At 40.8% G+C, this 26,187-nt stretch overlaps 1 protein-coding gene and 1 pseudogene across 2 annotated transcripts in view; one reads left to right on the forward strand and one right to left on the reverse strand.

Moving 5' to 3' along the window:
* Window positions 1-26,187, forward strand: part of KIF15 (kinesin family member 15) — a 74,810-nt gene that overhangs the window by 38,833 nt on the left and 9,790 nt on the right. For both annotated transcript variants that reach the window (XM_032648011.1, XM_032648010.1), the window contains 19 exons: window positions 676-799; window positions 1,340-1,416; window positions 1,638-1,847; window positions 2,970-3,147; window positions 5,332-5,473; window positions 6,288-6,429; window positions 13,028-13,225; window positions 13,970-14,077; window positions 14,343-14,448; window positions 15,348-15,513; window positions 18,139-18,289; window positions 18,451-18,536; window positions 19,516-19,585; window positions 19,976-20,062; window positions 20,658-20,762; window positions 21,576-21,698; window positions 23,497-23,643; window positions 24,556-24,657; window positions 24,953-25,117. In XM_032648011.1, coding sequence (XP_032503902.1) covers window positions 676-799; window positions 1,340-1,416; window positions 1,638-1,847; window positions 2,970-3,147; window positions 5,332-5,473; window positions 6,288-6,429; window positions 13,028-13,225; window positions 13,970-14,077; window positions 14,343-14,448; window positions 15,348-15,513; window positions 18,139-18,289; window positions 18,451-18,536; window positions 19,516-19,585; window positions 19,976-20,062; window positions 20,658-20,762; window positions 21,576-21,698; window positions 23,497-23,643; window positions 24,556-24,657; window positions 24,953-25,117 — 2,487 coding nt within the window. The remainder of the gene's footprint in view (window positions 1-675; window positions 800-1,339; window positions 1,417-1,637; window positions 1,848-2,969; window positions 3,148-5,331; window positions 5,474-6,287; window positions 6,430-13,027; window positions 13,226-13,969; window positions 14,078-14,342; window positions 14,449-15,347; window positions 15,514-18,138; window positions 18,290-18,450; window positions 18,537-19,515; window positions 19,586-19,975; window positions 20,063-20,657; window positions 20,763-21,575; window positions 21,699-23,496; window positions 23,644-24,555; window positions 24,658-24,952; window positions 25,118-26,187) is intronic.
* LOC116761708 lies at window positions 11,379-12,682 on the reverse strand (annotated as a pseudogene).

Consider the following 26,187-nt stretch of genomic DNA (forward strand, 5'->3'; position numbering starts at 1 on the left):
CCCTCACTCTGGAGTATTGGGTGTTTGATTTGGTTGGTTCTCAGCTCTTGACTCTTGTTATCACCCTCTAGGTTTTGTGAGACTTTATGAACTTCTTAGAAGTCGTCTCAAATAAGACATTTCTTTAAAACAGCATTTAGTTTGATAATAAAACAGAAATGGAGTTGTCAAACCAACTCTCCCTTCCAGGAGACTGTTAGGAAATACAGGGTTGGATTTTTCTGGAGAGGGTGGTTTCTTCCAAGCCAGTGGAGCTCAGGTCAGCTCTGCAGTTCCTTACACCTCTTTAGTGAGCGAAGACAGGGGGAGGTGACACTCATGGAGGTGTTTGCTCTTCATGGGGTGGGGTTATCTCAGGAAGAGGCCAGTGTTAGATGAATATACATTGATCCCAGAGGTGACCCAGCCCAGCAGTGCCCAGGGCTAGTCAACAGCAGAGACCTAAGTGGGGGCTTGGGGGGGGGAGGGGAAAGAGTCTCTGGCTCTTGGTGTGAAGGCAGAGGGGAAGGAAGCTCCCTCCACACTCCAGCACACTGATTTTAGAGCCCTTTGGACTGTTTGTGAGATGCAAGTGCAGTTTTGTTTGGTCTTCGTCACTCCAAATCATACAAATATAAACACGAGACTGTATGACTCAGCATTCTTTTAATGCTTTTTAAAAAAATTCTTGAACAGGCAGTGGTAAATGAAGACACGCAAGGAAATGTGACCCAGCTCCAAGCTGAAGTGAAGAGGCTCAAAGAGCAGCTGGCCCAGCTTACTGCAGGGCAGATACTACCAGAAAGCTTTCGGACCGGAGGTAGGACGAGCGTGGTGTCCTCTAACCTGAGGAAATCCAGGTGTGGGTATTAGTATGAGAGCCCTCCAGTGACAGGAACAACACAGTAAGGCTACCCAGATTTCCCACAAGTGTCTGTTCCTGTTTATTTCACCTACATAGGAACATGGTACTTTGTAACCAGACACAGTTACCACAGGTACTGATTTCTGTGAGATGTGGTGGGAAGGGGGAGTAGAAATAATTTTGAATAATTTATCCCTAATAAGTGCTAAAAAGAGATACTAGTAAATTTCATTTAGATCCACTTCCAAGATTCTGTCATATGTAATCTTCATATGTTTACTAAATTGGGTATGAGAGACTTACTTTTCTTCAAAGAATAGGTAATTTGTAGACTGGGTTAATTTGAAATTCATGATCTGGTGATGAGAGTCTGATTCTTTAAGACGAATTGAGAGCAGTCAATCAAAGGCTATTTTAGCTCATTTCTTGTTCTTAAAATTTGGGAGGTAAAACATTTTTCCTCTTTCCTTTTCTTTCTTACTGGACCCGTTACAGGCAAAGACGAGACTGACTACATGAAGTATTTCCGAGAGGCAATGTTATTTTTTAAGAAATCTGAACAGGAAAAGAAGGTAGGAAACTGAATTAGTAAAAGGGGATTCAAGATATTTTAGGCTTTCACTATGAGGAGCTTTTCCGAGTGAAATAACTGGCACAAGTAAATACAACGAAGACTGAAAAACCTAATTTTGCCTTTGAGATTAAATGTGAAGTTGGGTTTATTGCTTGTTTTGTGAAAATTTAGGGAAGCCCAGTTATTTTTTATGTTTAACCAAATTATGAATTTCTTAAGTCTTTGGTAGAAAAAGTTAGCCAATTGGAAGACCTCACCCTCAAAAAAGAAAAATTTATTCAATCTAATAAAATGATCGTGAAATTCCGAGAGGATCAAATAATGCGCCTGGAGAAGCTCCACAAGGAATCCCGGGGAAGTTTTCTGCCCGAGGAACAGGATCTTTTGCTGTCGGAATTGAGGGATGAGATTCAAACTCTGCGAGAACAAGTGAGTACATGACATTCGCAATAACTGTAAAACTAAAAGAAGTTCAAGGCAAGTATGAATCAGTCACCAAGTTGGTCAGTAAATTTTTGTAATTTAATACAAGAGAAAGTGGTTTTTGTTTTGTTTTTTTGCGGTACGCGGGCCTCTCACTGCTGTGGCCTCTGCTGCTGTGGAGCACAGGCTCCGGACGCGCAGGCTCAGCGGCCATGGCTCACGGGCCCAGCCGTTCCGCGGCATGTGGGATCTTCCCGGACAGGGGCACGAACCTGTGTCCCCCGCATCGGCAGGTGGACTCTCAACCACTGCGCCACCAGGGAAGCCCGAGAAAGTGTTTTAAATGAATTCAACTGACAGTATGATTGCATAATGTGCCCACACACACACACACAATTTTCTAAACTAGTAAAACCTAAAGGGAGAAGGGAGGATGTGGTGGTGGTGTCACTGCCCTGGCAGTTAGCCCCAGCAGGCCAAGCACACTTCCTCCCAGTGGGCAGCGATAACCCAGTGGGGTTATCGGAGCCGGTAGTCTCTTCACAGCTGAGCCCTTTGAAGTGTTGTTGTTTTTCCTTTTCCCTGAGAATCTGGATAGTTGACACAGGCACGTAATTAAAAAACAGGATAATCTCTTACCAGAGGGGATACCTTTTGAGAGTTTTTCTGCATTTTCCAACTAATACTGATAGATGTTTTTACTTTTATTCCTTTTGTGCACAGAAGACAGCATACACACTTTTCTGTACCTTGCCCTTTTCATTTAATGTGTCTTTGGGGGGCATTCCACCCTGGTCAGTAGAGAGTTTCCTAATTCTTTTCAGTGTGTTAATTCAAGCCGTCTACTTTGCAGGAGGAGCCTGCCACAATGTGCACCCTGTGCTTATCACCGCAGGTGCCTGGGTGAACGTTTCAGGGGTAGACGGGGAAGTTTCGAGTTACCAGACCCGAATGTAGAGCTCAGAGTTGTAGGATATGCACGTATTCAGTCTGATGGTAAAAGCTGAGGTGCTCCCCACCCCTGCAGTGCCTGCGGTGTCCACAGTGTTTGCTGTTGGCTTTTGGAAAGACTTGTTCACTAAGGTCATGTTTGTAAATACGTAGGTCTCTGATTCTTCCATGTGACAGGTAGAGCACCACCCCAGAGTTGCAAAATATGCTATGGAAAATCATTCCCTCAGGGAGGAGAACAGAAGACTGAGATTGTCACAGCCTGTGAAAAGAGCCCACGAAATGGATGCCCAGACCATCGCAATCCTGGAAAAAGCTTTCTTTGAAGTATCTGGCACAGAGAAAAATGACAAAAGTAAGACGTGGTAGTTGTAAACATGCCTTCTAGGGGCAAGGGGACTGTTTAAAAGGGCATCGATATTGCCTTGCATTGAGGGTTTTCATTTTAGCCTCTAGACCTGGTGTACAAATTTCTTATATGCATACTTATTCTTTATGGAGGCTAATAGATACCCATTAGCAAAGGAGTACTCAGAATATCTCTGTCTTACAGATAAAAGATTGATTCAGATATTAGTTTACACTTTTATTAAATGGAATTTTCCTATTTTAAGTATTTGAAATGAAAAGTACTTAACTAATGACAACATGAATGAGTGTAGAGTTGAGATATTTATTCACCTGACGAACATCTGTACAGTGTGAGAGATGTCAGAGTGATCAGACTCACGGTCCAGCCAGCACGGTGATTGGTCCTGGTGTCATGGTTGCGGGTCATGCTTGCCAGTGTACGTTCTGCTCTACATTAGTTCTGTAAGTTTACTGTTACTCTCTGAAAAGTGGTTTAGTTACTGATGTGATTTACACGCTTGGCAGCTATTGGTGTTAATGCTCTGGAATTTGGTAACAAAGTCTATGTTTGGTCCATTCTTAGAGTGAATATCTTCATGGTCTTTTATCACACTCTGTTTCAGCCTTTGTTTCTCTTTAGGTTGAAATTGAGATCGTTCTAATCTTTTTATACTGCAATGATAAAGGAAAAAAATACTTTTAAAATTTCCTTTTCCAAGCCTTCTTCCATTCTGTTATGAATTAACAAAAGAATAAAATTCACAGGGCTTCCCTGGTGGCGCAGTGGTTGAGAGTCCGCCTGCCGATGCAGGGGACACGGGTTCGTGCCCCGGTCCAGGAAGATCCCACATGCCGCGGAGCGGCTGGGCCCATGAGCCATGGCCGCTGAGCCTGCGCGTCCGGAGCCTGTGCTCCGCAACGGGAGAGGCCACAACAGTGAGAGGCCCATGTACCGCAAAAAAAAAAAAAAAAGAATAAAATTCACAGAATGTGGGTTGTAGAGAGACCACAATTTTAGATGCAAAGTTAAAATCAGGTCTTCTATATTAACTATTTTTTCCTACAATGCTCTGTATTTTGTTGGCCATTTTCCCCTTAGTAGTACCTTAACTTACTATCTTTGAAAGATACTAATGGTAATTTCTGGACCTCACCATCTTCTAAACATACATCATTCTCTAAACAATTTCTTTTTTAATAAGCAGTTTGGGTATTTACTTTAATCTTTCTTCTTTTTTTTAAACATATTTATTTTCCTCATTTTTTTTTGGCTGCGTCGGGTCTTACTTGCGTCACATGGGTTCTTTGTTGAGGCATCTCTGTTGAAGCATGCAGGATCTTTTCATTACAGTGTGCTGTCTGCTCGGGTTTCTGTCTAGCTGTGGCACATGGTCTTCTCTCTAGTTGTGGCATGCAGGTTTTCTCTCTCTAGTTGTGGTGCACAGACTCCAGGGCTCGTGGGTCCTGTAGTTGTGGCACGTGGGCTCCTCTGTAGTTTGCGGCAGGCGGGCTCTCATTGAGGTGCACGAGCTCAATAGTTGTGGTGCACGGGCTTAGTTGCTCCACGGCATGTGAGATCTTAGTTGCCCGGACAGGGATCGAACCCACGTCCCCTGCATTGGAAAGCTGACTCTTTACCACTGGACCACCAGGGAAGTCCCTCTCTAAACATTTTTACATGTTATTTCCCATACTGAAATAAGTGGCACTCTTTTCAACAAATTCAGCCTTCTAAGCAATCCCTGAAAATTAATATATTCTACCTGGTAGATGCTACCAAGTTCTTTCAGTTGGCTGCCATTGCTATTTGTTTCTTTTGCTAAAAATTCATTGGCTGTTGGCACTAATTCCTGCAAGATTCAATTGGTGATGTTTCTCTGTCCAGCAGTGTGGGTGTTATACTTCAGTCATTGTTTGCTCTTTTCACTTAATGGAAAAGGTGTTGGCTTAAATACGCCCCATCATCCTGTGGCTTCACAGCTTCTCAGAAACAACTTCTGATACTCTTTGATGCACTGGGTTGTGTCTTACGTCTCCTCTTGAGTTACAGGCTCTTGTATTTTAGGGTCTACTTTCCAATGATTTCTCTTTCCTCCTTGTGCTTCAAAATTGATACCTGGCAGAGAACTTAGAATATGTATTCTGTTATTTTTCTCTTTCAAAGACCAGGTTGTTTCCTTATTATCAGGTCAGCAAAGATTCTCTCCTAAAGCTCCGAAAGAGCCATGTCTGTTAGCAAACACTGAGAAGTTAAAAGCACAACTCCTGCAAGTTCAGACAGAGCTGAATAATTCAAAGCAAGAATATGAAGAATTCAAAGAACTAACTAGGTAAAGTATAAATACACATTCATGCTTACTATTTCTGATCTTTTAGTGTTGGTTTGTTTTGGTGTTTAGCATTGATGATTTAATTGAGCATTTACCTTAAATATTCTAATATAGCAGCTAACTTGTTTTGACATGAAGGAAAAGGGCTTGCATCTAGCTCTTTTTCTCTACTCATTTTTAAAAATTGAGGTACAGTTGACATAAACTTCTAGTCTTTAATAATATATTCAATCAACTAGATGATACAGATGTTTTAAGGGATATACCTATTGAGATGAGTATCTGTTAAAGTTACTTGTAAATTCTTTATCTGGCCAGCAAATTTAAATCACCACTGTTATGAATTAGATCAGGAATTTTAGAAATTACAGGTTTGTTAATATTCTTTTTTTTTTTGACATTCAAATTCTATGCAGTTATTTATTTTTATTAAATTTTTCCTGTTAATATTCTCACTTGATATTCTTTGTAAAAGAAAACAAAGATAAAACACATTCATATTATAACTAAGATTAATCCTATTCTAAAATATATAGAAATGTTTGTTTTAAAAATAACATATTACATATGGAATCATTGTGGATTGTTTGGGCTTTTGAATTGGAGCGCTACCATTTGCTAGTTGAATACCTTAAACAGTCATCAATCTCTGAGCTGTATTTTACCCAACTGGAAAATCCCAGTAATAATCTGAAAATATCTCTGATTTAAAGAGATAACTATAAAGTTTTGTGAGAATATAAACTGTAAAGTACTCTACAAATGTATGACATTACTTATTACCTGAAACACTCAATATTATAATATGTATTAGGAAAAGGCAGCTGGAATTAGAATCAGAGCTTCAGTCTTTGCAAAAAGCGAACCTTAATCTTGAAAACCTTTTGGAAGCAACAAAAGCCTGCAAGCGGCAAGAAGTTTCTCAGCTGAATAAAATTCATGCTGAAACACTTAAGGTAGGTAATCTGAAGCAATACTTCAACCTTAAGTCAGTGGTGTCTCATTTTGTTAATAATGGAGAGTCTGCACAGATTATCTCCAGATACAGATAGAATCCCTTGCCAACAGTTAACCCCAGGGTAATACTAGTCCTAGGGTTCTGATGTATACCCCCAGTGGCAGGGTCATGTAGGGAAGAATACAGCATTTGGAATCAGACCTGGGTTCAAATTCTAATCTGTCAGTAACCTTAGGCAGGGTTTCCTAACTTCTGAGCCTCATTTATTACCTCTGAATTGGAGACGAGGCCAACTTAATAACAGGGTTTTTCGAGCATTAAATGAGATAATAAAGTGCCTGGCACCTGATGGCTCTCAGTATATGGCAGTTGTTGCTATAATGTGTTGTGTGCTCAAAGCTTGCAGTGGAAGAATAGAAATCCTAAAGATAAAGACCACTAAAGGATCAAGGGTAACATGGGGGATAATAGAAGGGATTGTTCCCGTAAATAACCATAGCCCTCATGAAAGAAGAAAACTCTGAACATCTGAGAATGAGGAGAGGGAAGGGGAATACATAAGGAAGGCAAAGGTCAAGAAGCTGATGCTGCTCATCCTGGTTATTTTAACTTTTGGACCAAATTCTCTGAAGGCTAAAAACACCCCTTTCCTTATACATCTTAAAAAGAATAGGTGTTTATCTCTAATGGTTATTTTTATCAGTGATGCTTTTTGTATCACTTAATAGGATACTGCTTTTCAAAGTAATTTTATTTGTTTGAATAGGTAATCACGTGACTGGATTTTTTTTTTTTCTTTGCGGTACGCGGGCCTCTCATTGTTGTGGCCTCTCCCGTTGCGGAGCACAGGCTCTGGACGCACAGGCTCAGAAGCCATGGCTCACGGGCCTAGCTGCTCCGCGGCATGTGGGATCTTCCCGGACCAGGGCACGAACCCGTGTCCCCTGCATCAGCAGGCAGACTCTCAACCACTGCGCCACCAGGGAAGCCGGGAATTTTTTTCTTTTATATTATTTATTTGGTTGCACTGGGTCTTAGTTGCAGCAGGCAAGCTCCTTAGTTGCGGCTTGCCGGCTCCTTAGATGCAGTACATGGGCTCCTTAATTGTGGCATGCAAACTTTTAGTTGCGGCATGGATGTGGGATCTAATTCCCTGGCCAGGGATCGAACCCAGGCCCCCTGCATTGGGAGCGTAGAGTCTTAACCGCTGCACCACCAGGGAAGTCCCATGACTGGAATTTTTAAAGGTACAAAGTGACAAGTCTCATTCTGTCTGCTGTCCTTTCAGCCAACCAAGACCCTCCTTGGAGGCAGACAATGTCACGAAGTTTTTTTGTTTTTTCTTTCTTTTTCATATTTTTTTTTTATTTTTCACAAACAGTAGCATACACATACACATCATTCTACACCTCAATTTTTTGTTTAAACATAATGATATTTTAGAGTTTGTCCCATGTCTAAAGGGAGAAAAACAAACTTTCTTCTCATTTATTTATTTTTTGGCTGCGTTGGGTCTTTGTTGCTGCTCACGGGCTTTCTCTAGTTGCGGTGAGCGGGGGCTACTCTTTGTTGCAGTGCACGGGCTTCTCATTGTGGTGGCTTCTCTTGTTGTGGAGCATGGGCTCTAGGTGCGTGGGCTTCAGTAGTTCCAGCACGCGGGCTCAATAGTTCTGGCACACAGACTTAGTTGCTCCACGGCATGTGGAATCTTCCCGGACCAGGGCTTGAACCCGTGTCCCCTGCATTGGCAGCCAGATTCTTAACCACTGCGCCACCAGGGAAGTCCCTCTCTCCTTTTTGTTTTGTTTGTTTTTTGTTTTGTTTTGGCAGCTGCACAAGAATATACTGTATGGATATATCACGATTTAACTTGATATATATCAAGTTAAATACTATTATTTAACTTGAAAATACTATTTTCAAGTAAATACAAGAAAAATACTATTTTTTCTTATAAAGGTAGAATTTTTAAGGTTGCTCTTTTAAAAAGGCAGCCTTTAAAATCTGTGCAGGAAATTATTTTAAAATACTTGCAGAATATCACCAAATGTTTCATAATTTGAGTTTGTAGCCCCTTAGCAATAGAATTATAGAGCTTGAAGCACTGTGGCATTCTAGTCTACTTCTTTTTATAGCTGAGCAAACAGGATGAAGGGGATTAAAAGTTTTGCCAAGAGTAGCATAGCAATTCAGGTCTTGTTGTTGTTGTTCATTTTTAATTATGTGAGAACTTTATGGATACATTATCCTTGTTTAAAGGAAGTATACATACGTATACAAGTTTTGGTTAAAGTTCCTTTTGAGTACCACTGCCAATCTGGGTCTAATCTGGTCCTTCATCCCCCATCCCCATCCCCAGGGGTAATTTATCATCAATTTGGGAATCCCTTTTCTTAGCAATTTTGTACAGTAAATATACATAGTCTGAGAAGATATGTGGAGTTATTTCATAGAGTTTTTTTTTCTTTTGTCGTACTTTGTTTTTAAAAATAAATGGAATCATCCTACATATGTTATTCTGCAATGGGCTTTTGTTAACTCAGGAATATGCCTTGGGTCTTTCCACATGAACTAGTACTTTGAACTCTACCTCATTTTAAACCCAGGCTTCTGTGCTTTGGAATAATTCCGTGGCTTATTTAGGTGGTTTCCAGTGCAAGCATTCTCCGGGGCGGGTTTTATGAAGGAGAAGTGGTAGTTTTAGGACATTTCAGCATCCTGGCTGAAGTGCCCTCCAAGTGGCTGTACCACATTCCTTCCCAGGAAGCCTGGGAGCACTCCTTCCATAGCACTGGCCCCAGAACTGGCATTGTTCGACAGTCTGATGGGTGAAAATGGTTTTAATTCTACTTTCCCTCATTTCTAGTGAGGTCAGACCACATCTTTTCCTGTGTTCATTGCCATTGGTTGGAACACAGGAAAAGATGTTTGACCTATGAAAAAGTGCCTACTTTCCTACTAGTTATTTATCTTGTGATTTGTAGGCGTTTTATGTGTTAATCTTTTGTTTGTTATGTATACTGCCAGTATATTCTGCCATCATGTTCCTTGTCTTTCATCTTTGTATGTGATACTTTTGTTATACAGAAGTTTTAAAATTTTGATATAGCCAGGTTTATTGATCTTTTATCTTTGCAACTTTCTTTTTTTGGCCGTGCCGAGTGGCTTGCTGGATCTTAGTTCCCTGACCAGAGATCGAACCTGGGCCCCAGCAGTGAAAGTGCCAAGTCCTGACCACTGGCCTGCCAGGGAATTCCCCCTTTGTGACTTCTTAAATACATTTTTAAAGGCCTAGACAATCTCAAGAGCATCAGTATATTCTACTTTCTTTTACTACTTTTATTTTATCTTATTTTTTTGCTTTAAAATATGCTGTTTATTTTTTTCTCTAATTATAAAAATAATACATTATGCAAACAGATAGTTTAGGAAACACAAAAATCCACTCAGGAAAACGACAACAAAAGCCCCTCCATTCCACCAGCCAGAGATAAGCGCTGCTGGTGTCTGTGACTATGGCACATCTGAGGCCGTGCGCCCAGCCCCAGCCTCTGCAGAACTGAGGTGGGGCTGCAGGCCAGGAACAAACAGCAAGACACACGTAAGACAGCCGAGCAGGATAAAGCCGGAGTCTTGTCTTCCAACATCTAGAAGCTGTTTCTCCCTCCTTGGCACACGGTGAGGGCCAGCGTCCCAGGCCCCGCAGGGACTCCCCCCAGCAGCTTCCAGGGGAGCACAGTTTACCCATATGCTCTGGAATGATTTTAAAATCTGGAGTGGATTCACGGCTACCCCTGTGCTAATCTCACTCATGGCTTCCAGATCTGCTCCCTGGGCCAGAAGCGGGTGGGGAGAGGCCTCAGGCCGGGGTGCCCGAGGGGCCTGGACACGGGCTGTCATGTGCAGAGAAATGCCTGGGAGCCACGCATCTCAGGGGGCCTGGCCTGCCTGGACCTCACCGTGTACAGACGATGCCTTTTAAGTCTGGGCAGAAGACAGAAGAACTCGCAATAAAAGGAAGGCTGCAGTAAGGCTCCAAAGTTTCTGCACATAGAACGGTGACCATTTTTGATGCTGCAGAGCCCCACCCACCAGGGGACACAGGAAGAGCATGTCCCGGCTCCCTGAGGACAGGGCTGGCCTCTCCTCCTCTCAGCCAGACACCCACGTCCATGGCCACAGGGGATGCTCCAGGGCTCCCCAGGGCACAGCGGGGACCTGCGGGCAAGGACCCTGAGCCTGTGGGTGCGACCGCACGGTCCAGAGCGGGCACCAGGAGACAGGGGAGAGAGCCGGGTGCCAGGGTTGGAGTCCCAGCTCTACCGCCCGCTGCCCTTGGACCAGGCAGTCTGTTGGGCCTTGGTTTCCTCATCTATAAAATGGGAATAATGCCCACCTCATGGGCTTCTGAAGGGATTAAATAAAACAGGAGAAGCAGGTCACAGCACTGGCACATCTCAAGGTTAAATAAATGTCACAGTACCCATCACTCCTTCCCATTAACCTGCTTCGTGTCAACCCTGTGGCTCTCACTTTTTTTAAAACTGTCCCTCTGAGCGCTGACCAAAGCCTGGGGGGTAAAGGGGAGGTTTATCCTATCCAGAGCCAACCCGAATCTAGATCCAGCCAGGCCTGCCAGGTGGCGAGAACCCGTGAGCCAGCGGCCTGGACCCTGGACCAGAGAAGAGCAGCCCCGCGAGGGCTCTGCCAGGGCCGCGTTCAGACTGCAGAGCAGACAGGGCCCAACAAAGGATGGGCTTGTGTGGAGGGGCCCCATGGAGGGCACTGAGGCGATGCAGGCAGACCTCAGGGGAAGGCACCGGCCAAGCTGGAACTCTCCTTGCAACACTGAATCCCTCATCATTGTTTTGCCTTTAATCACATTTTTAAACACTTAACATATAAACATCTGTTCCTTGATGTTTTGTCTTTGTTCCTCTGTCATCCTCAAAATGAAAGTCCAGAACTTTCTGCACTAATTTTAAAGTCTGAACGTTTAGTAATGAACAAGGCTGCTTAAATTTCCCTCTAATTTTGTCTAAGTCTTCGTGAAGTTTATCATAAGTAGGGTCATCATAAGGGAGTTTCTGAATCATTCCAATCAATGATTCTAAGACCTTCATCTTTTTGCTGTCTTTCTCAATGGCGGAACCGTGCAGGAGACATCTCCAAGCAAAAGCAAAACCTTGGTAGCACCTGATCTCAGATCTGATTTTAGCTCCATGTAACGTGTTATACTGTCTTCCTTCAGTCATACCCAAACTACTTCCTTATTCATAGCCTTCCTGATACCCTTCCCTGTGAAACCTCTCATCCGCCATCACGATGGCATCGAACATGTCCTGACTCCCAGCCGTGGCGGCAGCCGCCCCGCCCCTCGGACTCGGCCGCCCCGCCCCTCGGACTCGGCCGCCCCGTTCTGCGGCCACAGACCCGCAGAGCCTCGGGCACGGATGCCTCTTTCACTACTTTTATAATTTTCTTTTTACATTGAGATTTTTAATGTGTCTGCTATTTTATTTTTAAATGGCATGACATGCAGGTTTACCTTTTTAAAAAAATAGACCATGTTTTATATATGGAATCTAAAAAAAAATGGTTCTGAAGAACCTAGGGAGGGGCAGGACAGGAATAAAGACGCAGACGTAGAGAATGGACTTGAGGACATGGGGAGGGGGAAGGGTAAGCTGGGACGAAATGAGAGAGTGGCGTGTACTTACATATGCTACCAAACGTAAAATAGATAGCTAGTGGGAAGCAGCCGCATAGCACAGGGAGATCAGCTTGGTGCTTTGTGACCACCTAGAGGGGTGGGATAGGGAGGGTGGGAGGGAGGGAGACGCAAGAGGAGGAGATATGGGGACATATGTATATGTACAGCTGATTCACTTTGTTATAAAGCAGAAACTAACACACCATTGTAAAGCAATTATACTCCAATAAAGATATTTTTAAAAATAATAAAATAAAATAGATCATGTTTTTCTCATTAATTTGAACTTTCCACATATAAATTATTCTAATTCTGGACTTTTTATTTTCTTCCAGTGTTCTGTTTGATTATACATATGCTAATAATGCATTGTTTTAGTGACCATACACTTCCTAATTTGTTGTCTTTTTGTCTCTTCTTGCACTTTTTTTTTTGTATACAGTTTAGAGTCGACTTATCAAGTTTCATTTTTAAAAATCTTACAGCAATTTTTGCTTGAGACTGCTTTGAACTGATAGGTTTGTTTCCACAAGGGCATTTCTATGCAGCCTCTCAAGGATACCTTTTCTTTTCTTTTTTTTCTTAAATATTTGCTTATTTGGCTGTTCCAGGTCTTAGCTGCAGCATGTGGGATCTTTAGTTGCGGCGTGTGAACTCTTAGTTGTGGCATGTGGGATCTAGTTCTCTGACCAGGGATTGAACCTGGGCCCCACGCATTGGGAGCACGGAGTCTTAGCCACTGGACCACCAGGAAAGTCCCAAGGATACCTTTTCTTTTCTCTTGATGAACAGAATTTTAATTTTATCCTCTCTGTTCACACAGTTATAAATATGCTATTTTCATGTGTGCTAATGTTGTTTTCCTAATAATTTTTTGCTGCAGATCATAACGACACCAACCAAGGCTTATCAACGTTGGTCTCGATCAGTACCAAAATTAAGCCCTGAACTGGAGAGCTTTGGCTCTGCACACACTCAGAATTCTAGCAGATTGGATAAGGATATCTTAAATGAGCCATTGCCACCTGAGATTAGTGAACAAGCTTTTGAAGCCATTTCTGAAGAGCACAGAATGGTGCAGGTACCTGTTTAGTATTAAAATCGTATATTTTTAAGGATAAGTGTGTAAAAATGCCTGGGTTAGAAATCAGCCTGCTCTTGTTCTTTTAATCTGCTTTGCAGTATTTAGCAAGTCAGTTTCCACTTTCCTTGAGCTTTGGTTCTCTCGTGTGTAAAAAGACCAGTTTGCTACTAGCTTCTAGTTCCAGAACTGGTTTACAGGGCACAGTGTTGTATCTGCTAAAGATTAAATAGTTGAAAGAATCTTGTGATCAAATTTTAGACAGCTTTTGGTATGTTTGAAATAACATGTGAAGTTTATCTCAGAATTCAGTGATTTGTTTTTTCTTTTAAGAAGTTTATCTACTGTCTAGTAAAACTTACAGGGAGCCACGTCACCCCAAATTCCAAAATTTTGCCCTTCCACGGGTATGGAGGCCTTTCTGGTGAAAGTCACTTCATATAGGCCTGAGAAAGTTTCTTAGAAGTCTCAAGATGGCTCTACGATTTAACCTATGATTTTAATTTTTATTACTTCTTTCCTTTGTGTTTGAAATTATCCACTTTGATGGGCCACAAGTATAATTCTGAAACATGAGAAATAATTAGTGTAGTCTTTGGAAATGGTTTTCTGGCTCCAAACTGGCCTTTGATACCTTTGTCCATATGAGATTTTGAGTTTTGTATTTTTAATGCAGAAGAAATTATGGAATGTTTAAGATGTCCATTAAAAGAATTTTTGACCACTGAAGTTCTTGTGTTGCAGGAACAAATGTGTGCCCTTCAAGTCAAGTTGGATGAAGAAGAGCATAAAAACCTAAAGCTTCAGCAGCACGTTGACAAACTGGAACATCATTCTACTCAAATGCAGGAGGTGAGGCCGTGAGCATTGCCTCAGAAAATACATGAAACAGATCCTCAAAGTAAGAGCATCCCAGGAAGGAAATGACTTTATGAAGCCTTGGTCAAGGTTTATTTGAGTTGTATTCTCTATTTTGTTACTTCACCTACTATAATGAGACACACATCCCTAGTCTGAATTTAAGACTAGATTTTAAAAACAGAAACAAGGTGATGATTTCGAGTGTGTCTTCGCATGCCAGTATTTTTTTTCCAGTAAATTTATCTCTTTCCCAAAGCTTTTCTCATCGGAAAGAACTGATTGGACCAAACAGCAGCAAGGGTATCTCTCTCAGTTGAATGTCCTTGAAAAGCAGCTTCAAGACACTCAGACCAAGAATGACTGTGAGTCTGAACACTGGAAGCTTCCTAATCTGAATACTGTAACTCAGTATCTTTTTACTCATATGGATAAAATGTTGTCCCTGTGTTTTTGGTTGGTTGTTTCTGTTTGTTTGTTTTAAATTAGACCAGATGAGTAATAGCAATATATTATAAAGGGTCATTTTTTCCAGGACTGCTCTCAAACAAATGATACAAATGTTTGCTTAAAGTTTTAATACTGCTTTGAAAACGAAGTGTCTTGAATTCGTAAGATGAACGTTTTCCTAGTGACGAAAAAAGCGTAAAATATATTTGTATATATTCATAGATGTGGGAATATCATTTAATTCCCAGTTTTTTCAGTTTCTTCTTTCATCAGAGTATTTGCAATAGCTTATGATAAAGCTAAGGCAAAAAAGACAGCCGTTTCCTTTTCTTTGATCTAAAAAGTAACCTAATTTTAATTCCAGTTGGAGTTTCCTTAGAAGACCAGAGTGTTTAACTTATTTTGGAAAATTTTGGTGCATCTCCAAGGGTTTTCAATAAGTAAGATTAGGTCACTTAAAATACGTTAAATCTCTTGTCTTTTTTTCTTATTTGAAGAGTTTTGATACACATTCTGCAGGAGAAATGTAGAAAAATCAAATGACCTACATGTGAGGGACAGGTGTTAACTTTTTTTTTTTTGGTAGAAATATACCAAAAACCATGAGCAAGGGAGAGGAAGAAAATAGAAATCTCAGTGCTCCTAGATACCTCCCATTTAGTTGTTCAAAATTTTTACACTTAAAATGGTCTCTTCATCTTGTTTTTGCTGATTGTGGGAAGGGTACCTATCAAATTTATTTGCCTCCTTTGTAAAACATACATGTAAAGAAAAGTCTGTTAAGAGTTATTATGTGTTTGTTTGTTTGTTTTAGTTCTGAAAAGTGAGGTACATGACCTGCGAGTAGTTCTTCATTCTGCAGACAAGGAGCTGTCTTCGGTGAAACTGGAATATAGTTCATTCAGAGAGAGTCAGGAGAAAGAACTCAACAGCCTTTCTGAAAGACACATGCACGTACAGCTTCAACTAGATAATGTCAGGTAGAGTTGTTCTGTTACTGTTTCAAGTTGCCTGATTGGCCTGTAACCCAGGACTACTTGAAGTACAAGTGCTATAAACCCAACTCAAACTCGTTTAAAAAACTAAGAGGTGGGCTTCCCTGGTGGCGCAGTGGTTGAGGGTCCGCCTGCCGATGCAGGGGACACGGGTTTGTGTCCCGGTCCGGGAGGATCCCACATGCCGCGGAGCGGCTGGGCCCGTGAGCCATGGCCGCTGAGCCTGCGCTCCCCAATGGGAGAGGCCCGCAAACCGCAAAAAAACAAACAAACAAACAAAAAAAAAAAACTAAGAGGTAATTTATTGGAAATTCCCTGACTGTCCAGTGGTTAGGACTCTGTGCTTTCATTGCCGAGGGCCTGGGTTTGATCCCTGGTCAGGGAACTAAAATCTGGCAAGCCGCACTGTGCCCCCATTTAAAAAAAAAAAAAAAAAGGTAGTTTATTGGCTCACGACATTGGGAAGCCCCAGAGGTGATTTTGGTTTCATGGACAAACTAGATTGAATCTCAAACAATATTGTCAGTGTGCATCCCCATCCCCCCATCCCCCCCAGCTTCTCTCCCTCACTTCCTCTTTCACTCCCTCCCTCCCTTTCTCTCTGCTCTTCTTCCCCCTGTGTATTGCCCTTATTCTCTTCTACTGTTGAGGACCTTGCTCTATGTGACGGGGAACAGATTGCCTCAGACAGCTCCATCTTCTGTCTCCTGGCATAACAATCCCTGCGAAGAAATTCTCTCTCCCCATTGCCGTATATCAATCCCAGAGAAAACTGGTATTGTTCTTGCTTGAGTCATCTGCTTACTTTTGGATCAATCACTTGCCAAGTGTTGGCCCAACAGAGGTGATGTGTCTGTTTCCTTTCCAGCGGGAAAGGTGTGCTCTTACTAGAAGGGACAGTACAAGGTAGACCAAATCTGTAGTTGCCACCATTGTCCACAGTAACTCCAGAGGCTGGCTAGTTAGTCAAGTGCTGGTAATCTTGAAACAAAGTAATCTAAGATTTAAATTGTTTGGTTTTTTTCCTCACTAATTTCAACCTTTTGTAAAACGTAACTTAAAACCATCTTGTGGTTTTGATGCTATTTCCCAAGTCTATGGCAATAATTTAATAATGGACATTTTGATTGTGATACTGTGAGTGTGATATGAGTGTGACTGCTTACTCTAGAAAAGCTGCTAATAGACAACCTTGAATTTAGTTTTTATAGACATTGCAAAGACTAAAACCTGTAAGCCTTGAGTGTTTTTTGAATATGCAACAAGGAATTAAAAATAGAGGAAGAAAACTTGAGGTCTGCATGTCTCCATAGACATGTTTTTGTTGGGCCTGCCCAGTATGGTTTTTGAAAAAAATTGAGCATAAAATTTTTAAAATTGAGAACTTCCTTATAAAGATCCATATTTCAGCATCCTCTTAAAAATCCGACAAGTTGGTGGCACTGGGCCCACATTCTTGTATGGCAGCCATCCTTTAGAGAGGGGCCTGTGCTAAGTCAGCACAGCCTGCACTCCCCGGCACCATTTCCCCAGCACCAAGACTGCTGGTCAATGGCTGTTTATCATCACAGGTGCACTGTTGTTTTTTCTTACACCTGGTATTAGTTTTTAACATCCGAATCACTAAATCTTATCTTGGCTCTGTCGTAAACTAATTTTGTGTGATTTTTTTTTGCACTCAACGTGACGTACATTGAGTATATCACTTACTTGGTTGCGTAAACTGTCATGGCTCTCAAAGGTTGTTAAGACCTCTAAGTGAAACCACCCAACCGCCGTGTATTTCTTGAATTATTTCACCTGCTTTATATATACAGTTTGTATCGTAAATCATATGTTCTCCCTCCCTACCATGTATTGTCTGTATATCTATCTTTAGCAACTGATTTATCTTACTTCGTAATTTGCCACTTCTGCTCTGCATGGAGTTAGTGAAGCCAGATAGATCCAGGTCTCATAGGCCTCTGTGTACAAGCTGGGACATCTGTTTTGGGTGGTCCAGAGGTCATGTTTACTAGTTTTTGGATGAACTCTGTTTGGGCATGTCACAGTATGTTGCTAAGTAGAAAAAGAGGGTGAAAACCTAAAAAGCAATAAGTAATAATCATGTGACTTAAAAGATAGTTCTATCCTAAAGGAGTTTATTCTCTTGCTCAGATCAAAGCCATATTTGCCATCTTGAAAAACCTCCCTAGAGTCGGGAGAATAGGTGTTGAGTCTATAGAGTTCAGCTATCAGCAAAATTAAATCAATGGGCCGTCTTTAGTTTACATGAGGGTTAGGTCTGGAACCCCCTAAATGAGTCTCATCACCCAAAATTGCCAATCAATTAAGCATGTCTGGTTGAAATCACGGGAGAAAGAATGAAGAAGTAAATGGCTGCAGGCTAACATGCCCAACCTGTCTTTTCCATCCCCGTCACACTAATATTCGTGCCTCACATCATAATGACCATTTCACAGAAGTCCGTGAGGAGCTTTACATCAGTCAAGCCTTCTGTAAGTTGGAAATGGCCTGTAGATGGGATAAAGTGAACTGCAGATAAATCTGACTAGCAGAACTACATTTAATGTCTATATATACATTTGTAAAAATGTTTTCCTGTTAAAGATTAGAAAATGAAAAGCTTCTTGAGAGCAAAACCTGCCTACAGGATTCCTATGACAACTTACAAGAAGTAATGAAGTTTGAAATTGACCAACTTTCAAAAAACCTCCAAAACTGCAAAAAAGAAAATGAGACTCTGAAATCTGATCTGAATGTAAGTTAAGAAGGATATTGGTTATTGATGAACTTGTTCTGGATGTGTGACTGTTTGACCTCTTCCTAACTTCTGTACTGGCCCATTGTGCCTGCCACGAAGAAGGTACTCCATGTGTTTGTTGACTGCACCTTAAAATCTAATATAACATTGTCTTTTAGAATTTGATGGAGCTTTTTGAGGCAGAGAAAGAACGCAATAACAAATTATTATTACAATTTGAAGAAGATAAAGAAAACAGTTCTAAGTGAGTGCTATTTATCTTTTCCGTAGTTGACTAGAATATCATTTACTACCACATTCTTTATCTTGCGGGTTTTCTTTTTTTTTTTTTAATTGCTAATAGCCTGTTAAGTTTTTTTTAAAGCATTCCAAAAGGAATATCAGATTTTTTTGTATAAATGGCTATGTAGAGAAACTTAATTTTTCAAAACATTTAATAACTAGCTACAGTACTTTTTAAATGAATAGCAGTTGGTGGTGATCAGAACTCGGGACCTTCTGTAAATAAATCACAGTATTTATTATTGAAAGGTGGGGACTGATTTATTTCTATCTCTACTATTTGATTTCTCTGCTCTTTTTTTCTTCTGGTCCCTTATATGAACACCATTGTCTTTCTTTTCCTCTCTCCAAATTCTTTTCCTTGGTGATCTCTCTCAGTCTCTTCGTTCCAGCCAACAGGAGGATTATTACTCTAATAAGAAGAATTTGTATTAGTGTATTCAGCAGATACTTGTAGAGTTCTTACCATGAGACAGATTCTCTTCTAGTCCCTGCTATATACTGGTGACTCCATCTAATTGGGAAAGACAGTTAACATTTAGTCGCTCATTCAAATGCTTAGTGATATCCAGCAAGCCAGGCACTGTTCTGGTAAATGCCAGGACATTTAGAGGTAAGACAGTGAACAAAATAACTCTGTCCTTTTGAGGTTCACATTGTAGCACAGAGAGATGGGTAATAAGTAAATAGTATATATTATGTTAGAGAGTCCTAAGTACTCTGGAGAAAAGTAAACTGTCCTGGCACAAAACTGGGTTTTTGTTAAATAACTGTTGAAGAAACTGGTTCAAATTTCTGATCCTACTGGAATACAATTCCTAACACCAAGTATGTGTCTAATAAAGTTCAGTTGCATTGCATTGAATCTCTTCTGTACGAATGGACTCAGTTCCTGTTTCCATTGAATGAGTCATGAGTAAAAGATAGTTCTTCTTTTCCAGAGAAATCTTAGAAGTTCTTGAAGCTGTACGTCAGGAGAAACAGAAGGAGATGGCCAAGTGTGAGCAGCAGGTAAAAATGTCCTATACTCTCACTCTGAAATTTGAGGTTTATAACTTTTATTCCTGATGTCCAAAGAGATTTGTTATAAAAACTGTTTCAGCTTTCAGATGTTGAAAATTTATAATAAAAAGATGGAATTTTTGGTTGGTTGTATTATTTTCAACTCCTGTTTTTCTAACTCCCAGATGGCTATAATCATAATTTGTTGGTGGTTTCCTGATAGAGACCACAAAATCACTCTCGTTTAACCCAACTTTTTATTTTCAAATATTTCTCCGTAGTATACACTGTTTAATATGAAAAGCAGATTTCAACTCTTTTTATGCTTTTTAAAATACATGTGTGTGGTTAACTTTGTGATTTAATTATTTTTCTAAAAATATTGATTTTTCCCCATAGATGGCAAAAGTACAGAAACTAGAAGAGAGTTTGTGTGCTACCGAAAAAGTAATCAGTTCTCTGGAGAAGTCTAGAGATGCTGACAAGGTAGGTAGAGGTTGAGGCTATAGCCCCCTGCATTTTCCTTATAAACGCTGCCTTCACATTCCAGTCTCCTGCTCCCAGGGTTAGCTAGCATTTCTGTATGCACTTAGGCCTTGCTCATCTTCCAAGGTTGCTAGAGAATGAAGTCTTTAAGTTAATTTTCCTCATAACTTCAACCCAAACTGTTCTATCACTCTTGATGGCAGTGTTTCTAAAACACATCCCTGCCCCCTTTAACTAGGATGCCGTCAGTGCGACCTTTTCTCATTGATTGTGAGTGCCACGATACAAATTCTCAAATCCCTGGTGTTGGCTTTAACTAGAATAATAAACATTAATATGTATGTCTGAACATAAAATTAGGTGTACATTCCTTATATGTCTAGCTCTTATTCATTCATGAAACCAAAGCAAATGATTAAAATATTAGAAAACCAATAAAATATAAATTGGTAACATTAATAATGTAATGTGACACATGGTATTTTGCTAAAATAAAATTGACTTCTATTGTCATTTGGAAAGATAAATGATTTATCATTAAAAAAGATCTCCTTGCTGTCATTGGGTATGAAGATATTGTTTCTGTCCTTGTCAGGAAGTTGTAGCTGACCTCATGAGCCAGATCCAGGAGCTAAGAACCTCAGTCTCTGAGAAAACAGAAACCATAGACACCCTGAGGCAAGAACTGAAGGACATCAATGTAAGTTCTGTCGCCAACAAGATATGAAATTTGAGCACGAGGCACAGTTCACAGACTCGTGGTTAACCAATGCCCCACAGAAAAAAGGGTTCTGTGGTCACCCACGTTTGAAAATATGTAGTAGTGAAAGCTCAGCAGGCTTGGGTATCTGCAGAACCCGCAGGGCCTTTAATATGCTGACGTGTGTGCTGTGTGCATCTCGGGAAGGCAGAGTTGGCTGCAGCATTTTTCAGGTCTCACTGACCTGGGAACAGTGCTCTCTGTGCACATTTGGGAATTGCTGATCCAAATCAGATCAGAAACAGACTGGCTGTTGCCTCTGATGGTTAAGGGAATGTGGTGTTCCTTAATTGCTTCAAGAAAAAAAATAGCACATTTTAGTTAAGTTCAGACATCAGTGATTTAGAAAGTGAGTTTGTTTCCCCATTATTGGACTTTATCATTTCCTAAAGTAACTACTTACTCTTCCTGCATATAAATGGTGAATGCTTCCTCCATCCCTTGGGTCAAGGTAGTCTTTTGTTAATGTTCCTCACTCCTGTGCTCCAAAGGGAGCTTGCTGCACTCCACTGATTTCTGATAAAGATGACAAAACCAGATGTTTTTTCACTGATACCTGTGGGACTTTTCCACTTCTTCTTGCCATTCATCCATTAACTCTTCCACTCCTTCATTCAACAAGTGGTTATTGAATTTATTTGTGTTGATCTGGTCATCACCTTGGAACTCAGACTCATTCTTCAGTTATTATAATCTAAAAATAAACTGATAATAAAGCAGACAGATCTTGTATCATCATTTTCTTTTCTGTAGGGCAAATATAATTCTGCTTTGGTTGACAAAGAAGAGAGCAAAGCATTGATTAAGAGACAGGAAGTGGACATTCTGGATCTGAAAGAATCCCTTAGACTGAGAATACTCTCCGAGGACATAGAGGTAGATGTTAACACATCATCACCCTTTTTGGTTTATTACTTGTCAGTATGTTTCTGTGTGTTATTAGTGAATAAATAGAAGACTTTTAAAAAGGAGTAAATCATAATTTGAGCCACTTTCCCTAAGGTAGTTAGGCAATTGATAGATAATACTAAGATTGTTATATTTTGTTTAGTTGATTTATTTTCATTCATTTGTGCTAACACCATGCTAAGTTCCTGTAACTCACCCTCTTCTGAAAAGGAAGCAGAGTGGAAACTGCATTTACTTGGATGCAATGGTAGCAGCAGGGAGCAAAGAAAGGGCTGGTTAACCACAAAATTGCTTCTTGTGTTTTAGCTAAAATAAGTTTTAATTATCTTGTTGTTGATGTAAATGTATCTTTTAAAAAATTAAGCAGTACTGTCGTGTGGTTCAAAATTCAAAATATATAAAGCAATATACATTCCCTCTTGTATATCCTTCCAGAGATATTTTTGGCTAATCCTATATACCTTGAGTTTTCCTTTTTTCACACAGATGGTAACCCACTGTGTATACTGCTCTGAAGCTGCTTTAGAAATAGTTTTCTTGCTATCCATGAAACAAATTCAACAAATATTTATTGAACCCACCTGCCATACAACCTGTACCTGTTTGTCATTTGGGAATGGAAGAATGATTGAAACACAGTTACTTACCTTGAGGCATGCAATCTAGCTTAAGAGGTAGATGTATTATGATGTAACAAATGACTTGGGAGCACAGAAAAGGGAGGGAGAGGAGCAGTTATGCCTGGAGAATTCCAAAGAGCTTCCCAGAGAAGATAGTATTAGTATAAGACTTTGCTAGGGAGGGAAGCCTGGCACCTGTGAATGTTTGTGGAGCATCCTCATAAAGGGGAACAGTTGGGTGTGACTGACTTGAGGTGGTTGGCTTTTTGAGCAACCCAACAATAATCTAGATATGAGAATTAGATGCATATAATAGTGAAAAATTCAAATCAACTGAAATATTTAGTGAAGGGTTAAATGGTGGTGCATCCATAAGATGAAATAGAGCCCACTCAATGAAAATGATATAATAAAAGAGTAAGTATATGTGGAGATGTTTGTGATCTATCAGGTACATGTGTGCAATACACATACTGTATCTATGACATATATAATACTGTATGTTTAATGTAATGTACACTATTATATATATCTGTGCACATATACATGCACATTTGGAAAGTTAGGGGGAATAGATTCTGCTCTAATTTGGTAGAGATTACATACACTGTGTACATAGGAATTATGTATGCAACCTATAGGACTTCTAATTCTCTCTGCCACTTCCCATCAAGCTACTCCCCTGAAAATTTGATGGCCTATGACACTGTATCACAGTCTGGTGAACTGGCCAGCCCCTCCCCAATTAGCTGAGGGGTACTCATCTTTACAACTGTTTACCTTCCCGTGTATAATGGACTAGAACTTATTGGTGAGACAACAGGTAAACTAGAGACCCATGCCTGGAGTCCTCCCAAGGAAGGAGAGATCAGCTGTAAGAGGTTACCTGGGGTTGGGGGGAGAGGGGAGCAGACTGGGATACTTATATGAATTTACTGTAGTACTTGTCTCTGGACCTCATGACTTAAGTATTAACTGTTTGGTTTGTCTTGGAATGGATTAGCATACAAGCAAAAAAAAAAAAAAGATTCTCACTTAAAACTTTCTTAACGTTTTAAAAATCATACATAGTAATGATTTTCAAATCGATATTGGAGCACCACAATTAAAGAGAGTCTTCCCCTGGGGGGATTGTCCCCTAACAGAGGGACATGCTCTGTGAGGACCTGGCTCACGCCACTGAGCAGCTGAACATGCTCACCGAGGCCTCGAAAAAGCACTCGGGGCTTCTGCAGTCGGCCCAGGAGGAGCTGACCAGGAAGGACGCCCTCATCCAGGAGCTTCAGCATGAGGTGAGATGCAGGGTGATCGTCGCTCAGGATGGGCTTTGGGGGTTGGGGGAGCACGACTGTGTGGCGGTTGAGCTCATGAGGTCCCTGCCTCGGCTAATTCTCTACATTCAGAAAGGTGGGCTAGCAGGGTGAGTAGGTAGTGGGGCAGCAGCGCTGTCGACTCTTAACAACCTGGTTGCTTCTGTATGTTCGGACTTGGTGGCTGTCCTCCTGCCCACCCTCTGCCCTTGACACGTGCCAGCAAGTTCTAACCACTGTGGCAAAGGTTATGCCTGACTTTGTTTTTTTTTTTTTAATTTTAATTTTTATCTTTGGCTGCGTTGGGTCTTCGTTGCTGCTCATGGGCTTCTCTAGTTGCAGCGAGTGGGGGCTACTCTTCGTTGCGGAGCACAGGCTCTAAGCGCTTGGGCTTCAGTAGTTGAAGCACGTGGGCACAGTAGTTGCGGCACGTGGGCTCTAGGGCATGCGGGCTCAATAGTTGTGGCTTGCAGGCTCTAGAGTGCAGCCTCAGTAGTTGTGGTGCACAGGCTTAGTTGCTCCGTGGCACGTGGGATCTTCCTGGACCAGGGCTTGAACCCGTGTCCCCTGCGTTGGCAGGCGGATTCTTAACCACTGCGCCACGAGGGAAGTCCCATAGCTGACTTTTGTCCTCTTTTTTGGCTAGTGTAGTTTTATAATATATTTTGTAACTTTCCTCAAATGACCCTTTGATTACTTGTGAAGCTTAAAAAAGAAGTTTCTTTTAAAGTGTAAATAAATTTGTGAGAGAAATGTCAAATTATCAATCAAGCCCTGAAAAAATAATGGAAGAAGTCCATTTCTGCATGCCTTGGGAGGATTGTCTGTTCTAATTGGACCACGTACCTGTATTATTTTCTAACTTGTAATCTTATATCTGTTCAATTTTCCCAGCTAAACCAAAAGAAAGAGGAAGTAGAACAGAAGAAGAATGAATATAACTTCAAAATGAGGCAACTAGAGCATGTGATGGATTCTGCCGCCAAGTATCCCCAGGTACTTTTCATAAGAAAGAGTGCATTTCAGGAGGAATAAGCAGTTTTGTGAGCGATGCAAGTTGGAAATTGCTAAGACTAGCTTTGTCTTTACAGAAACAGATTTTCACTAACAGCTTTTCTGCTTTTTTTGATAAAAAGGTAGCAGTGTTTTATTTGTTTTACTTGGACAAGAATTAGAATAGCGAGCTATATATGTAGCCTGTGTATTTTCTACGTGCTTGGCAAGTATATTTACAATGAAATCTTTATAACCACTTAATCAGGTATTTGGATGAAATTTGATTTTATTTTAGAGCCCTAAAACACCACCACAATTTCAAACACATTTGGCGAAATTCCTGGAAACGCAAGAACAAGAGATAGAAGATGGGAGAGCCTCCAAGATTTCTTTGCAACACCTTATAACAAAGCTAAATGAAGACAGAGAAGTCAAGAATGCTGAAATCCTCAGAATAAAGGTGACTGGGTAATTTATTTCAATGAATTTAATGTTTCAAAATAAGCAGTATCTTTCATGGTGACTGAGGATCCAAAATTCAAAAGGGACAGAACTCCAGGGTAGATGGAGAAAAGTCTTCCTCTCACCCCTGACTCCAAGCTGCCTAGTTTGCTGTCCCTGTAGGCTTCAGGTGTAGCTAGTTTCTTATTTATCTTCTGAGAACTTTTCAGCAGCACCTATAACCAGGCGCGTAAGCATTGTCTCCCTGCCCCATTTGTTTTTCATGCTATGGTGTCATATCATACAGGCTGCACTAACTACTTTCATGACAGTGCTGTCCAACTTTTAGATTTTTGCCAGTTTAATAGCCGAAGCACGTTATCTCATTGTATTTTTAAATTTGTATTTTTCTTATTAGGAGTCAGATTGAGCATCTTTTGGTTTTTTGTGTCTATGAACTATATCCTTCACCCATTTTTCTGTGGTTGGACTTTTTCTTAATTAGGTACAAGCATTCTTTATATGTCAGAGAGATTTGCTTTTGTCTGTTTCTCTTGTTTGCCATTTCTTTAAACTTCCTTCTAGTGTTTTTCGCCCCGTACTTGGGGGGTATGGTTTTTGTGTGTGGGAGAGTATATTTAGGGTGGTGTTAGGGGTGGGAAGTGCGTGGAGAAATGCCTGAGTAGGTGTAGTGTGGGCGCAGAAGGGTGTGTAGGGAGGATGCGATGCCCCATAGAAGATAGTCTGTGACCTCATGGCTCTGCAGTGAGTTTTTGTTTAGGAACAAAATTAGCCTACTGTGTAGGAAGACAGTATCACTCTTAAACTTTGTTTCTCATAGAGGGGATCATTCCTGGCTTTTTTGTTCAGGGCGGCTCTCAGTATGCTGCTATCTCAGGAATGTGGCATGATCTTGGTACTTAGAAGAAATTGGATCAGGTTAAAAGAAATCAAACAATAGATAAGCAGAAGTAAATCAAAAAGTTCACTCCTTGCAGACGAGTATTTATTTCCTCTGGGTGGTTATGCTCATGATTTTCAAGTCAGAATCCAATTAAGTATTTTGAGGCTGTGGCACATCAATTTTTA

This window comes from Phocoena sinus, chromosome 11 (genome assembly GCF_008692025.1).
Source record: "Phocoena sinus isolate mPhoSin1 chromosome 11, mPhoSin1.pri, whole genome shotgun sequence".
Taxonomy (NCBI): Eukaryota; Metazoa; Chordata; class Mammalia; order Artiodactyla; family Phocoenidae; genus Phocoena; species Phocoena sinus.